This window comes from Staurois parvus, unplaced genomic scaffold (genome assembly GCF_062004578.1).
Source record: "Staurois parvus isolate SC_StPar_1 unplaced genomic scaffold, SC_StPar_1.0 ptg000973l, whole genome shotgun sequence".
Taxonomy (NCBI): Eukaryota; Metazoa; Chordata; class Amphibia; order Anura; family Ranidae; genus Staurois; species Staurois parvus.
The window spans coordinates 403,122-419,977 of record NW_028318769.1 but is presented as its reverse complement, the minus strand read 5'-3'; the positions used below and the strand labels follow the sequence as shown (position 1 = coordinate 419,977).

At 37.5% G+C, this 16,856-nt stretch overlaps 1 protein-coding gene across 9 annotated transcripts in view; it reads left to right on the top strand.

Annotated features, from left to right (window-relative positions):
* The window catches only part of LOC149441566 (uncharacterized), a 179,739-nt gene that overhangs the window by 90,775 nt on the left and 72,108 nt on the right, over window positions 1-16,856 (top strand). Inside the window, exons 6-16 of one of the 9 annotated variants that reach the window (XM_089657170.1) lie at window positions 3,721-3,837; window positions 7,553-7,924; window positions 8,797-8,943; window positions 9,362-9,550; window positions 10,554-10,613; window positions 13,470-13,511; window positions 13,985-14,047; window positions 14,150-14,224; window positions 14,550-14,636; window positions 14,725-14,781; window positions 15,431-15,484. In XM_089657170.1, the coding sequence (XP_089513296.1) occupies window positions 3,721-3,837; window positions 7,553-7,924; window positions 8,797-8,943; window positions 9,362-9,550; window positions 10,554-10,613; window positions 13,470-13,511; window positions 13,985-14,047; window positions 14,150-14,224; window positions 14,550-14,636; window positions 14,725-14,781; window positions 15,431-15,484 (1,263 nt within the window). The remainder of the gene's footprint in view (window positions 1-3,720; window positions 3,838-7,552; window positions 7,925-8,796; window positions 8,944-9,361; window positions 9,551-10,553; window positions 10,614-13,469; window positions 13,512-13,984; window positions 14,048-14,149; window positions 14,225-14,549; window positions 14,637-14,724; window positions 14,782-15,430; window positions 15,485-16,856) is intronic. The other 8 variants (XM_089657161.1, XM_089657163.1, XM_089657162.1 and 5 more) reach the window with 8 other exon arrangements.

Sequence of the window (16,856 nt, the reverse complement as noted above, 5' to 3'; positions counted from 1 at the left end):
CCCTCCTGCATCATACATACTCTGACTTACTTTTAATATGCTTTATGAAAAACTATGTAGTTTCAACCAACTTTGTGATCTTCAGGACTTGTTCACACTTGTCTCTGTGTTCTAAAAGACCCCCTGTCCCAGAAAATGAAATTATTTATTGTGTTATTTTTTGATCTAGGCTTCACTTGAAATTGGCATTCCAACCCCTGAGGAAGACGTGTAAACCTTGTCAGTTTGTTACAGGAGTCTGTGGTCCCTTTTAGGAATTTAAAGTAGAATTCCGGAATGTACCTAACTAATCTTAAAAATCCCCCCTCCCCCTCTCAACACGTATACTACCTAACCTGTGTAAGAAAGGTTTGTATACTTACCTCTTTTGAGGCTGCTCTGGTTCAGTCATGCGAACAGGCTCCCCTGTGTCAGCTAGCAGCAGCTTCAGGGGAGAAGAGGGAGTGTCATCAGCGGATGGGCCATAGCAAGCCTATGGGTGATGTTACCACTTCCAGGCATTTCCAGTGGTTGTCAATCACTTCCTTCTTTGCCTTGCAGCTGGTGCTAGCTGACACAGGATCACATGACTGAACTGGAGAAGCCTGAAAATACACTCACTGGCCACTTTATTAGGTACACCTGTTCAATTGCTTGGTAACACATATTGCTAATCAGCCAATCACATGGCAGCAACCCAATGCATTTAGGCATCTAGATGTGGTGAAGAAGACTTGCTGCAGTTCAAACTGAGCATCAAAATGGGGAAGAAAAGGGAGTTAAGTGATCTGAGTATTTAAAAAACTGCTAATCTACTGGGATTTTCACACACAACCATCTATAGGGTTTACAGAGAATGGTCCCAAAAAGAGAAAATATCTAGTGAGCGGCAGTCGTGTAAAGGAAAATGCCTTGTTGATGTCAGCGGTCAGAGGAGAATGGGCAGACTAGTTGCTGCGACATCCAGATATTCTGGGTTATAATTTGGCGCAAAAAACATGAAAGTATGGATCCATCCTGCCTTGTATCAATGGTTCAGGCTGGTGGTGGTGTGATGGTGTGGGGGATATTTTCTTGGCACTAGCAAGGTGGACCTAATAAAGTGGCTGGTGAGTAAGTATAAGTATGTATACCGATCTTTCCTACACAGATTAGTTGGTATAAGTGTTAGAAGGGGAGCATTTTTAGGACTAGTTAGGTATATCCCGGAATTCTACTTTAACTTGCATTTTCTAACCTGTTTATTGATGCCATCAGGAAGTGAAGGGACATTCAAAACATTTTTTTGGTAGCATGAAAATGTGTTAGAACCTCTTTCAGATTTTTGAGATTGTGGTTTGTACCCTTGCTGATGAGATATCACCTCTTGTCCCAGTAGCACCAGGCACCAGAACAGGATCCTGAAGACTGCAAAAGGTCACTAGTGCAGCAACATCAGCAAAAATAGACAAATCTTTATTGTGAGAAGACAATAGTGCAACATTTCGGGCCCTCAGACCCCTTCCTCAAGGAAACAGTGTCAAACAGCAACAGACACATGCTTCACAGCCATCTCCAGAAATGCCTACAGTTCATATAGTCTAAACAAATAATCAATACTGACAACATGTACAACAATTAAAGTGTAGGTTCAGTCAAAATCTATCTAAGGCTAAACCTACCCCCACCCCCATTCTAAGATTACTAACTACCCTGTAAGAGCATAGATGTCTATACTTACCTATTCTGAAGCCACTCTGGTCTGGTCACATGATTCCTCCAGCAACAGGTCGAGTGCAGAGGAGAGATTGCCAAAAATGGCTGAAAATGCCTGAGAGGTGACGTCACCCATAGGCTTACTATGGGGCATCTACTGTCAGCTGCCCCTCCTCTACACTGAAGCCACCACTGACAGCTGATCATGTGACCAAACTGGAGAATCCCCAGAATAGGCAAGTATAACCATCTTCTCTTTTACAGGGTAGTTAGAATAGTCTCAGAGTGGGGGTGGGAGTAGGTTTATCCGTAGCTTGATTTTGACTGAACGTACATTTTAAAGTGCATGAGGTTGTTTCTAAGATGGAGAGAACTGAGACTGGGTTCAATGAGCTATTTAAACCTTTTAATTCTTGCCTTGATGAACAGGTCCCTTGAGGCCCCCAAAACATTGCACCATGGCCTTGTGACAATAAAAGTTTTTTTAATTTTCACTGCTGCTGGTGTGCTAGTGATGCTTTGCAGTCGTCATGATCTATTCTGTGATGGTGCCATCCAATGGACTGCCATTAGATCAGTACACTGCAAAATGTGCATTGAACTGCATGGACTGGATGGGCCACAGACAATAATCATACACAGAATATAACTGGATACTAACATTTATAGATAAAGTTGATCCAGAGAAAATCTGATTGCCTCTCGGAGGGATCAGGAAGGAATTTTTTCCTCTGCAGGAGCAAATTGGATCATACTTTGCTGGGTTTTTTTTGCCTTCCTCTGGATCAACTGTGGGTGTATGATTATAACTTTTTTTTTTTACTATGGTTGAACTGGATGGACTTTTGTCCCTTTTTCAGCCAGACTAACTATGTAACTATATAAGCTCACAGATGTTTTAATTCTTCCTCCACAATGAAGTAAAATAATGCTTCCTCTTCTAAAACAGAAAAACAAAAAACCCCCCAAAAGATAGCAATAAACAAAATGGCAAACAAGTGCGCAGAAAATGAGAACATAATGTGATTGATTTCATAAACTGGAATGTGCAGAATCTGGTGACGCTCTGCATAGAAACCAATCAGCTTCCAGGTTTTATTGTTAAAGCCTAATTAAGCAAGCTGAAATTTGAAGCTGATTGGCTACCATGCACAGTTGCACCAGGTTTAGTATCTCCCCAATATGTGTTCTTGCAGAGACCAATTTTCCCCATTGCTTGCCATTCAACAGTCAGGAGCAGAGTTTGGGTGTGCCCACTGGTGTGAACAACTCCTTGGTGAATTTCCGTGGCCTCCACGACTAGTTGTATCTAACTGTGGATAATGTGTTGATGCCACATGTTGTAATGGAAATATGCAATAATGTTATAATATTACTTTTCCACAAGAACATGCATCTACCTCCATCCACTGGACCACCTCTCAAGCTGCTTTCTTTTTGTTTTTGCTCATGGTAAATTAAACTGTGTTAAGAGATTGAGTAAGATTGAACCCTTTGTGATCTTACCAAAGTAGGCCACGGAACATGTGGAGCCATCATCTTTTGTAATAGAAAATGTTGGGAAATGTAGAGACCCCTCCTCACCACAGGCACAATTCTGCTTTATCTGAAACAAACATTAATTGGAATTTTAAGAAATATTTTTCAAATAAATGTATGAAAATGATTTCTGATGAGGTTCCACTATGTACCGCGGCTGTAGCTGCCTTGAGATACAATCTCTTAACAAAGGAGATCTACAAAGACTCGCATAGTACTGGTCTATGTAATGCACGATTTGTGAAATAAAAGCAAGATAAACGAAAGATATGTGATTTTAATCTGAATTCTTCCTTTGAGCCAATTTTTATTTGGTGTCGGAATTAATTAAAATAAGAATAAAAAATTAATGTACAAAAACATACTAAGAAAACACAAAAGTTATATATATATATAAAATATATATAGAATTTGACACATTGTGAGTCTTTGTAAATGTCCCCCATGGAACAGCACTTTTATCTTCTCTCTATGCTTAACCCCCTCTCCCCCTCCTGCCACATGTAGTATACAGAGGAAGAGGTGGAGTATTACGAGTATCCATACTATTATGACAATAAGGAGGAAGGGACGCCTATCCCACCTACTGAAATCAGTGCCCCTGAGGGGGACACAGTGGAGAAGGTAACCATTGGATGTGTCAGTCTGTGCATCCTGGTGTTGTGTGTCACTCCATCTCATCCCATCCGCCATGTTTAATTGTCAACTGGAGGCTGCCCAGCCAGGAGCAAGGGGTTTATTTCCAGTGCTTAGCAAAACAAAAAGTCAATTTATTACATTTATGAAAAGGGTAGACATTGTATTGAAGCTTTTTACATTGTCCAAAAGGACTTGGTCAAAGACAAGTAGGTGTGTTGGTAGGTGTTTTCAAACTGTCTCATTTTGTATCTGTTATATGTGTTGAAATGTTTGTCCTTTACACATTTATTTAAACCTCAAGATTCTGAATGTCTGCATGTATCTTATATACCTCTTTTGTTAACATTTGAATTTTTTACTAATAGAGTAACAAATTAAAAATCAAATCAGCTTAGATCACAGAGCTGGCAAAAAACCCCAAAAACTATAAAAAAATACATTTGTAGATTTTTGTAGATGGTAAAATGTGAATATGTATTTTTCTATAAATTTCTTTAATTCCTTTTTTAATTTTATGACAGTTCAGAATTTACTTTAATTTTGTTACCGCGATTTCCAAATATGACCATTACTTGAACAATCAATGAGAAATTGCATAAGATAAGCCAACCTTTGACTTTTTTTTTGTTTTGGAAAAGTCCAGATGTACATATGGGAGCGCCCCAGATTTAACAACTGAACAAAGGTTGCAGCAGGCACCTGAGGATACCAGCAATTCAGTCAGGCTTCCACTTCATATTATTTTAGTAATAATATTTTAGAAGGGTTAATATTAACATTCATGCTTTTGTTTTGTCCTTAGTTTAATTATTTATTTATATTATTATTTCATTCATTTTAATTGATTAAAAATAGGGCTCATTATTTTATAAATTCTTTCCTCTAAATGTAACATTATTATTAATAATATTATTATTAATAATAATAACAACAATAATAATAGTTATTATTATTATTATTATTATATTCTGGTACAATTCAATAATTTATTGTCTTCCTCCTAGTATATAAAAACAATTACAACCAGTATCACCACCATACTTATTCTTTCATTAAAATTTCAAAACTCTTCATCCATGAATAGTTATGACACACGTATTGCTTTATTTCCTCTTCATTAATTGTTCAATATGACATCTATATTAATTGATGTATATCTGAGTTTTTCATTTGCATTTCCTATTTCATTTGTACTGATTATACATCTGTTTTGTATACTAATTAAATCTTATATTAATAAGATTTAAAATACATGGCAATTCAAAAACATCATTATTAATACACTGAAAAAATATTAAACCAGAATAAATTAGACTTGAATTATTGTTTTAATAAGAACAGATTTATAGTCATTATAATGAAATAGGAAATACAAAAAAAGGTTGGATTTGAATTAATTAACAAATATTATGATAAAAATTATTTTTATTTGCATGTGTTTATTCAGTAATTTGTTGACTTCCAGCCTTTTTCTTAATTACAATTTTTGATAAAGTAGTTGACTATCTCCTACACACAAGTCATGTATTCAATAATTCATATTTCCTTCCTTTTCATTAAACATCTATTCTGCATTTAATAAATATTTATTCATTCATTTACTTATTCATTCATTTCATTTTTTATTCTTCTTTCCTGCCATCTTTCATTTATTTAATTTCATTTATTTAAATTATAATTCCATTATGAGATCTGAATTCATTCAATCATATTGCTTGTATCCACATTTATTGGTAATTACTAACATAATAATAATAATATATAATTATATATTTTGCATGTGTGGTCCTTTAATATCCAAATGGTTCACACGATATTTCCTAATATATGCACATTTTGCATTAGTTTAGTCATAAATTCTTCATGTATGAACATTTGAATTTCCCCATTTCTTAATTGGCCGTAATCCCTTTGTGAATTTGTGTTCTTTCAAAAAGATCTGCTATATACCACTAGGCTTAAATTAAGCTATAAGCTTTGCTAAAACACCTTATTTCTTGAGATAAATGTCAACTTTCAAAGGTACTCTTTCCATTAGGCTACTTACTATTGGCTGAGAATCTGATCTATGGTGTACATGCAAGGACATCCTTCAAACATACATCATTCTTCATTCTAACTCCCTCATTTTAAAGCTTACAACCGTATCTCTACAAACTTTAAGCTGTTGATCACCTTAGATTCTGCTCTTCCCCTTTTCCTTTTGTAATTTATTCATTGTGCTGGTTATAGGAGAAAGAAGTATCACATAAAAGCAATATTCTAATATGGACCTCATAAGCCCAGATCGCAGATGATAGGCAGGCCAAGTTTTTCTAATGAATTAGTTATTTCTAAAAATATCCAGTCATTGCAAATAAAATATATTAGAAAATGACCTAACTTCAAACTGGTGAATAAAATCCTAATGCATTATAACTTGTGGAAACATTGATTGATTTTGTATTTATGAATATTTACATGCTTACCTTTTTAGCTATTAATATTCATATATCTAAATATAAAATAAAAAAATATTTTGCATCGATTCATCCACGCTTCACAATAATTTAAATTTATTTATGTATTTACATTATAAAAATGTATATATATATATATATATATATATATACACACATATACATATATATATATATATATATATATATATATATATATAATTTATATATATATTTTTTTTAATTATTGCATCTATTAGTTTCTCTTGAAATAAATGTAATAAGGAAAGTGTAAATATTCACATCACATTTCCCATATTTTAATGTAATTCCATTTAGAAAAATAAATATTTATTAATTAATATTTAAAGTAAATTAATAGTAACATCTTCTTTTTCTCATTTATTAATAACTAGAGCATGGGTTTTGATACTAATTGCTTTGTTAATATTTGCATTTTTATACATTTTTAACTTCCCATTTGTTTTTGTATGCATAGCTGCATGTAATAATGCTACTTATGAAAATGACCATTGATTTATGGCCCTGTACAGGTTTTGCACCAACTGAATGTTTTTGGCATCATGTGCTCCTTTTTTCATATACTATTCATCATCAAATATTTTCAGTTATTAAATTATGTATAATCGGTTAGTTTTGCTTTGCTGCATGTAGTTGTTACTCCAATTCAATTTACCTGTGTGTCCAAATTCCATCATGTTTGTTATAGAATTGGGACTAACTCTTTAGTGAATTACTTTTTAATCTCATTATTCATAAATATTACAGTAAAAGAAGATAGGGCTATGAAATCAGAAGTTAACATAATCCCAGTGAACCCTAATTTGAGAATATTTTCTTGAAAGTAAATTGAGTCTTGAATATTTTCCATTATTTGCAGTATTTGTTTCTGATTCTCAAATTTAGCTTTAGTATCTATTTTGTTTTTTGATTATTTTTTTTTTAGTATTATAGTGCAGTATATTGTTTACATCAACCATCAGGTGTTGGTAGAAGTTCTTGTAGTAATTGTTTGAATGTGATAAAGAGAAGACCCCTTACTTTTCCTTGCTGGGCGACACCTAGTTTCTGCATCCTTTGAACATTGTCTGGTCATGACATGTTGTATTCATGCCTGTTTCTCTCTCTCTTTCTCTCCAACCCATTTTTGTCTGTGTGTCACTTGTTCTGCTTATTTACCACCTGCCCTGAAAATAAAACAATGCCCTTCTCACTATCTTATCTGCCATGGCTCCTGGCAGAAAAACAAAGCCAAAAATCACAAGCCACCAGTCAAGTCGAAGCCAAAGGTGCCTCCTCCTGCCAAGAGTACCGGCAAGTCGAAAAAAGGTGTTGCGGGCAAGGCTCCCGCCAAGCGAAACACCTCCGCCAAGCGAAACACCCCCGCCAAGCGAAACACTCCCGCCAAGCGAAACACTCCCGCCAAGCGAAACACCCCCGCCAAGCGAAACACCCCCACCAAGCGAAACATTCCCGCCAAGCGAAACATTCCCGCCAAGCGAAACACTCCCGCCAAGCGAAACACCCCTGTGAAAAACACTGTGGGCAAAGCCCCGCCTAAGAAAAAATTCGCTGGCGCCAAGAGGAGGAACGTGGGGAATAGTTACCAGCAGGTAGAGAAAAAAATCAAAGTATGCAGATCCCATTGGTGTGATCTGACATACATGACCCCCTCTGCCCCACCTACTCCCATCATCCCAATACCTTTTTACAGAGGGGATATGGGCAATCCACTTGGAGATGTTGTTTGTGTGTGTCCATGTTATGCAGCTTGTTAGTAATGCCTGCTCTGCGCTTATTGTTTCATGCTTGGGGCTCATTCATTGTTGTTTATGCAAAAGAAGAGACCTCTGTTCATAAACAGGACAGTTTGTAAAACCAGCTTGTTTTACACATTGTTGGTCCAAAGTCATATACACATATTTATAAACCTGAAAATTATTTATCCAATGGACTATCAACTATTACTTTTAGCTGAATGAGGTTGACTTTGCTTGTATATTACTCATCAATGTTTTTGTCATGTTTTGTGTTTTCAGAGGCCTCTTTTTTTGCTGTTTGTGTAACTATTCTGTTACGTTAAATGAATGATTGCAATGCCCCTGTGTACCCAGTCCTTAATGGGTGGTCATCACAAGAATAGATTCACCAAGGGGTTCATCATTTCAAAGTCCTAATATGTTTTGCTGAGTGGGCTGATAATGACCCTTCTAAGTGAATCAGTGATGAGATGTTGACTTTATTGTCCTCTAGAATGAGAGGCGTAAGTTAATAATAAACTAATGCTTGCAATTTTTTCTTGTTCCCTTCTCCTCTTTGATCTCCCCCTAAATCCAAACAACTTTGCCATTTTCACTTACTTTCTTCTTCTTTTCTCATACTGTATTTCTCCAAATGATCTTTGCTCAAATGTTCCCAATGCTATTTCTACATGCCTTGGCTTCTCTGTGCTCCTTCAACTTTCTGATTCTCTGTGGTTACCAAGGACCCTGCCCTTCCCTCTGAACCTATCATGACCCCTGAACCCACCTTGTTAGAACAAAGCCTTGATTACACTGTATCACCATATGAAGAAGAGGCTTATGGGGCTTGGGAGGAAGAGCCCACGCCCGAAACCAAACCTGATCCACAGGTAACCATTGAATTTTCCACCAAAAGGTTAATGACCACACATTAGTAGAGTATTGGCTTGACAAGAAATCCCCACCTATCATTACGAGCTTTAGCCTTTAAACTGGAAAACATTGAGGAACTTAATGTCAATGTCAAAAGTTTAGTTCATACCCATTTTTATACTTTTAGACCTATGGTCTACTCCTGACCACTATCTCGCAAACAGAGCAGCTATGTGTAAGAACAATCACCATAAGCAATTTGGCTCTGTAAAGCCCATTTTCATTTTACACTTCACAGCTCCCCATTTTGTATAAAGCTTAGGCCACATGTTTATACATTTATCTATATTTAATACTTATCACTAGATCCTTTTTTGCCTCCTCTTATCACTATTTCCATGATCTTTATTCTTGACTCATTTGCCCCCATGGAAGGAAAAGGAACAAGCTCCTTCTACAGATGTCAAGGGTAGCGATTCCTTCATAGCGGAGTATGTAACCGGAGAGGAGGAAAATCCGACTGTCGCTCTGGACTATGAGTATGTGTACAAGGATTATCATGAGGGCTCGGAGAGTTCACAACTTGGCCCAGTCCTCTCTGCAGAGACTCCTGAGAGTGGAGGTGTAAGTCTCACTGTGTAGTGTCCTTTAATCTGAGTGCATTGGGTTCTACAAACCTTGTGTGACTCTGAGCAAAACAAAGCAAAAGATGTTTTTCAACATTCTGCCCTCCTCTCTGGTCTTCGTGTACTTTTCTTGTGTTACCTCCCCATGTCAGCTCCCTTTGTCTTGTTCACCATTATCCTTTTGTCCAGTATTTTTGTTAATTAATTTTGCTCCTTTTTATCCACCTCCTTGTATTTATGTCTAACTCCCTACTCTTTGTTGTTGACCACACGTTTTAGATTGTGTGTCTACATGTTTTTCTGGATGGATGCTTCGGTGTCCTCCTTTTTGGACTTCCTTTTGTCTCCTGTCTGTTGTCCTCTGCTGCTTTTACTTTCTTGTCATCTCCACCTTGTTGCTCAGACTTTACGATATTGCTGTGATATAACATTTATTACGGGGTGTCAGAAAAGTCGAAATCCAGTTGGAGCCTTGGGTGACCAAAGGATGTCATGCTGCTCAATGTCACCTTGATCACTGGGGTCCTTTGTGGATTCGTTCTGACCCTTGCTTATGGCATCATAGAATTCTCAACATGCTCTGGAATTTTATGATCCTAATAAAGTGTATTTAAGTGCCTCAAGCATTGCAGCTTTGCTGATGAACCTACAACACTGATAGCTCTTCTGCGCCCCTGTATAATTGGAGCTCACAGTTTACCATAGTATCATGTGCACTGTATTTAATATAGATAACATTATCACTATACAGGTTTGTGGCATGTAATATTAACATACAGTGTATAATGGCTGAAACAAGGACTCCTATTTGGTCTTGTCCAGAACTGCTATTGTTTATATGAAATTATAGAAGTATAACAGTGCCAAATGTAATATATTACTTTTAGTTTTTATATTTTCACTTATATATCATAGTTAAATATTAGTAGATAAAGAGGGCTTTTTTATCTGAGTGATACTAAATATCTCCATCTTTGTGGTTATATGTGTGCTACCCTCAGGCCATCAGCGGGCCCCGTGGGGTGAAAGGAGATAAAGGAGAACCAGCTGTTATAGAGCCAGTAAGTATAGTCTGTTATGTAATGCAAAGATAATGTCTAAAAGCAAAATGAAGGAGTCCTGTCTGTATCAGTCTCAGTACAAAATGTTATGGTTGTCCATTGTAAATCCTTGTATTTGGATAGTAGCGGATCTGGTATGAGGCCTCTAACCCAACATGAACCTGTCCAATGAACTGCATGTATAAACCGAGAGCAGTTTATATTAACTATATATATAACTATTATAACTATTATTATATTATATAGTAACTAAAGTATAATTTTGTTTCCATTTTGGACTTACATCGAGTCCTCCGATGCTGAGGCAAACAGAGAAACTATACAAAGTAGACAAATTGCTCAAATGCTAGAAACAATGGTTGAAGTGCAGTGTCAATAGAAAAAAAAACATTGCACCATGTTTCTCTCTTCATCTTCATTCCATTTAACAACTTTAAGACCAAGTCTTTTCTGACTCTTTTTTAAAAATCAGTATTTTTTGCAAGAAATTTTCTTAGAAGCCCCAAACATTATAGATTTTTTTAAAGCAGAGGCCCTAGAGAATAATTTTGCTTTTTTTTTACATCCCATGATATTTGCACAGTGGTTTTTCAAACACAAATACACTTTTTTTGTATTTTCATGTACAAAATTACGATATAATACCCAATTGTTTGGTAAAATTTAAAAGACGATGTTATGCTGAGTAAATAGATACCAAATATGTGACGCCTTAAAATTGCGCACACCTTTCCAACGGTAACAAATGATGTAAATTTTATTATCTATAGGCTACGTTTTAAAAGCCTTTACAGGTTACCACTAGATTAGATTTACATTACAGATAGATGAGATTTACACTGTAGGTCTGGTGCTAGAAATGCTGCCCACAATCTTACGCTTGTGGTGATACCTCACATATGTGGAACGATCGCTGTTTGTGTGCTTGACCAACACATGCATTCACTTTTGCGCAAGCATAGGGGGTGGGGGCGCTTTAAGAATTTTTCTTTTTCATTTTATATATATTTTTATTCCATCCCTTTAAATCCTTCAGAAAAGGAGTCATTATGGTCTCTAATTATCTCAATGGTCAGCCGGCTAAAGTGCTGGCTGGTCGCTCGGGGCTCCTGGTGGGACGAGAGCCACGGAACGTGCTGGAAGGGGAAGGACATCCCCTTCCACTGTCTGTAAAAGCAATCCAATGGATAATTAGCTCTAATTGGCTCTAAAAACAATACCGGGATGATGCCTGAAGCTTCAGGCATCACCCAGTATAACCACTTGAAGTCCAGTGACATGTGGGTAGATCGCTGGTTGTCAAGTGGTAATTCATTATGCTAAATTTATTTAGGGAATTGTAAATTTTAGGAGCAACACAAGTGAAATATTGAAATATCGATTCCAGCTTTTTATAAATGTCCCTTTTGGTTTTGCTGTCATTTTTATATGTTGGAAAGGGTTAGTCCACCCTATAATATTTCATTTTTGGCAGATGATGGAGACATAAACCTCCTGACAGTCTCTTATATTATTATACAGTATTTGTATAACACCAAAAGGTTTGCCCAGCGCTGTACATTATATTGGGGGACAGTACATGAGACAATACAGTAACAAAACAAAACACAAGGGGTTCAAGGGCCCTGCTCTTTTGAGCTTACAATCTAGGATATCTCTTGAGGACTCTATTTTCTATTTTAGATTTCTACATTTGAATTCGCTGGTCTGCATACCTGCTGTGGCAATTATAAGCTAAAGCTGGCCATAGATGGATCAAACCTCGGACTGTTCAGCAGCAACGAGCCGAGATTCAATCCATCTATGGGCAGACTGGTTTCATGCTAGGGAAGGTTCCCCACCAGCAGAACAGAATAGCCCCGTGGGAGGGATTCCCCCATCAGCACTGACTGTGTTGATGGGGAAATCAAGCAATGTTCTTTTCTTTCCACCCATGGTGGAAGGAAATAAAATTGCATAATCTATGGGCTGCTTAAAAAAATTAGTATTTACTTACTACAAATGAACACCCACATCTCACTGTTGGTATGGTAGATTTCACTTATCAAAAAAGAATTTACCATTAGAGAAACGTGATTGTATGTTCCCAATCCCAACACTGGAAGATATTTACATGAAACAAACAAAAGAAACCTTCAACAAACCGAGATTAGAATTACGATGTTGATCCCTATGGAAGAGGCAGGGGACTAAATTACTTCTGGAGGCAAAGATAGTGAATGACTCACATAATCCATGGGAGCCAATCTTTGTCCAAAGAAGGATCAGTCTGGGGATGTCTATAGAGGTCAGGGAGTGTGGCCAGACCTATGATAACTTAAATATTTGACCATAAAAGATGGAGCAGGTAAAACTAATTGTATGGGGTTGGTTTCCTAAAGGAAAATAGGCTGCTTTCTTTGCAAATCAGTTTTCCCTTGGCTTAAAGAATGTGGTGAAAATATACTTTTTAAGGAAAACCCAATCAAATACACAGGGAAAAAAACAGTAGTTTTGATTGCTCATGATTGGGTGATGGAATTTAGTAGAGCTTTACCTCATTCACTAAGCTAAGGGATAAATCCCTTGCAAAGGTAAAATTCCCTTGCAAAGTGAACAGCCTATTTGCCTTTAGTAAATCAACCCTTATATTTTTGGACACCACTAGGACAACCAAATATGACTGCCCCTACAATATATTAGCAGAAATTACACTGGGCGAATGCTCATAGCCAAAAATACAGTATACACATTTGTATCCAGTTTTCAGAATTAACATTTTTATATTAATTCCTTTGTTGTTCATGTTCAGCTTTTTACAACTGGGATAGTTGAAAAAATAGTAAATTGGTGACAATTCTATTTGTTTTTTCACAGGGAATGCTGGTTGAAGGTCCACCAGGATCAGAAGGACCTGCTGTAAGTACCATTTTAATATATCTCTGATTCATATGTTTTGCTCATTCTTTATTTTTAGTTGATTGTTTCATTACAGAGTTTATATACAGTACATATTCACTGTGGTGGTCTGTAGATCTTGGATATCTAGGTATACGTGTTTTTCATTTGCCACCATTTTATACAATATTTTTTGTCTTTGCATTGTGTTTGTATTGCCTTCTAAAACAGTTTGTTAAATAAAAAGTAAAAAAAAAAACACACAAAACAATAAAGACTGTAAATATCATACATAAGCTGGAAAAAACACACAGATTTATGTACACCAGCAAAAATTCATCACTTTTTTTGTCACCGTACCACCGTACAAATATATTATCACAGAGACAAATGCTGTGCTTACTGAATGTCACAAAAGTCCAGATGGGAAGCAGCAGGTAAATTTAAAAATAATTGATAAAAGTCATAAAAAAAGTATTTTGTGTCATTTGCAGGGTCAGTCAGGTCCCCCTGGAACACAAGGCCATCCTGGACCCATTGGTGATCCTGGAGAGAGGGTAGGAAATTCAGATTTTAATGAGAGTTTAAAATAATTCTCTACATTTTTCACTCTGCCTTACCACTATTTATTTTTGCTAAACTTATCCTCACACTTTTAGGGTCCCCCAGGACGACCTGGTCTCACCGGAGCCAACGGTTTGCCTGGACCACCTGGTAGCTCTGTCATGCTTCCCGTAAGTCTTTGGTCAGAATCTAGAAGCTGGAAGGAGATACAACTTTTGCTAAGTTTTTATTTCTGTGTGTAATCCAACCGGGGAAATTTACTCTCATGCCCTGTCCCTGAGACACTCGGACTATAAATGGTGGGGAGGAAGGAGGGACACTTGTCTATGGGACTAGGAGGCACAATCAGTTTGTAATTATTTCCAAAATGTCTTGACTATTTAAATCATACAAACAATTGTTCTAGCACAATATGTTGATCTAGCACATTACAATCACAATGTTTTACCACATCAAAACGTAAGCTCATAATACTGCCTTCCAACTATTCCACAGTTCCGATTTGGAAACAGCGGTGGTGATAAAGGCCCAATAGTTTCGCAACAAGAAGCTCAGGCAGCGGCTATATTACAGCAGGCTAGAGTAAGTAAAGAACATCTCAACACTAGTTTGTTTTTCCAATATCTACATTTATATAATGTCATCTTTGTCACATTTTTGTTTTTAACAGCTGGCTTTACGTGGGCCCCCAGGGCCAATGGGCTATACTGGAAGATCTGGACCTTTGGTAAGCACCTCTACAGTATTATATATATTCTAAAATTTTGCAGAATAGACAGCACAACATTTGGCAATCTTGGTTTAAAGCTATGAAGTCTTTGGTTCTGAGACCCCCTAGTCTGTAGGTCACCTGGCTTCCAACAAATTGGCACTACTGCATATACATATTAATGACGGTTTTAAGGATAGAGTCTCACCATGGATCGATCTAACTTGGTCACAGCTGAGGCCTGGTGGAGGTGTTAGCTCTTGGCTTCTTCTATGCTTTGGATAGCCCAACAACCAGGCCTACCTGTGACTGACAATAAATGCTTAAGGATTCCTGCTCAGGCTGTCAAGGTCAGATGAGTGGGATGCCACTGACCAGTAGGGGTGAAGGCTGAGGATAGGTCTGTCCAGACCCAAAGCTTGCAAAAAATAGGAAGAAGAAGCCCGACTGCCGCACACTTCACCCAGCTTGAGTGGTTAACAGGTAAAAGCAGCCTCAGCTCGATTCATCAGGACCACAAAACATGAAATTGTGCATGTAGAATAGCTGTACAAATAAGTATCTTTTATTTTTCTATTTACAAATTTGCCCAAGAGGTGCCAGATCAAGAATTTTTCTGAATATCTTCCTGATTTTTCTTGATCAAGAGTTTGATTTGTCATTTCAGGGTCCACCAGGAAGTCCTGGACTAAAGGGGGAGTCTGGAGATATTGGTCCTCAGGTAATTGTGTAAGCATATACATATTGCTCTCTAACATTCCCAAACATGTGTGAAAATGCTCAGGTATCCATTGTATAATACAGTTCAACCAGGGGCGGACTGACCATTTGGAAACTCAGGCGCTGCCCGAGGGCCCAGGGTCAGTAGGGGGCCCCATGAGATGCCCCTGGTACCTGTTTCATAGGCTTTTTTTAGTTTGGGCAAGGACACAGGGGCCCCATGATCCCCTATTGCCCGGGAGCCCCATGAGTTGTCAGTCCGCCCCTGAGTTCAACAAGTTCTAAGACTAATTATTAGGAATTAGTGCGAAAAAAATGAGGGACTGGAGCATAGGAAAGTAGACACAAAAAACTATGGGAATTAAAACTGAAAAACATAACATTTAAAGGAGACACAATGGTAACAATACCTTAATAAATTCAAATGACATTGTACATGGTTGCCAGATTGATACTTCTTTATAAAATCCTTGAGAAACTGCTGAAAGTCTGATCGGATTTCTTAGAGAAGTATTTATAAGGAAGCCAATTCCCCATCATACTTTAAATTCCATGGAATGAAGAGCCTGAGAGGCAAGGAAGGTTTTGGGAGGGATTATATTAAGATGGATGGTTATAGATAAAAAGGTAATATCTGTTATTCAGATTAGAAATTAAATCCAGAATGTAGGTTGGTTTTCATGGCAGCATGACAATAGGGTTTTTGTACACACCAAAAACTCTTCTCTTGAAGAGGTTATGGAGGAACATAGACCTCTGGGTTAAAAGCCCTGCCTCTAGTGGCCTGCTGTTTCCCCCCATATGAATAATTGAAGAAATGAGCAAACATAGCTGTCCCCATGCACAGGTGAAATGACAATATATATCTAAAAAGAGTGTTTGTTGCATTACATTAAAGAAATTCACACAGTGAATTACATCTTACAGTACATCTGAAAAGGGAACAATGCCTAGAAGTGTTTGGAAAATAAAATGACATCCATGTTACAAATTACATCTACTTCCCGTACCTAAAATGGAACCCCAGGGATTATCAGTATTTCCAGTTTACATTGGTAATGCTTGGCACTATGTAGTTATCCATATCTGATATCTGGAGACAGGGGAGGACTGACCATTCGAGCACTCGGGCACTGCCCGAGGGCCTGGGGTTAGTAGGGGGCCCCATGAAATGCCCCTGGTACCTTTTATAGGTTTTTTTGGTGTGCTTTAAATGTGGGAAAGGACACAGAGGCCCCTTGATCCCCTATTGCCCGGGGCCCCATGAGTTGTCAGACCGCCCCTGTCTGGAGGGCTACCGGGGATGCTGAAAACCACTGTAGTAGTCTGCAATGATAGGCGTAATCTTCTGGGTGCTGGCTTCCATCTGCATG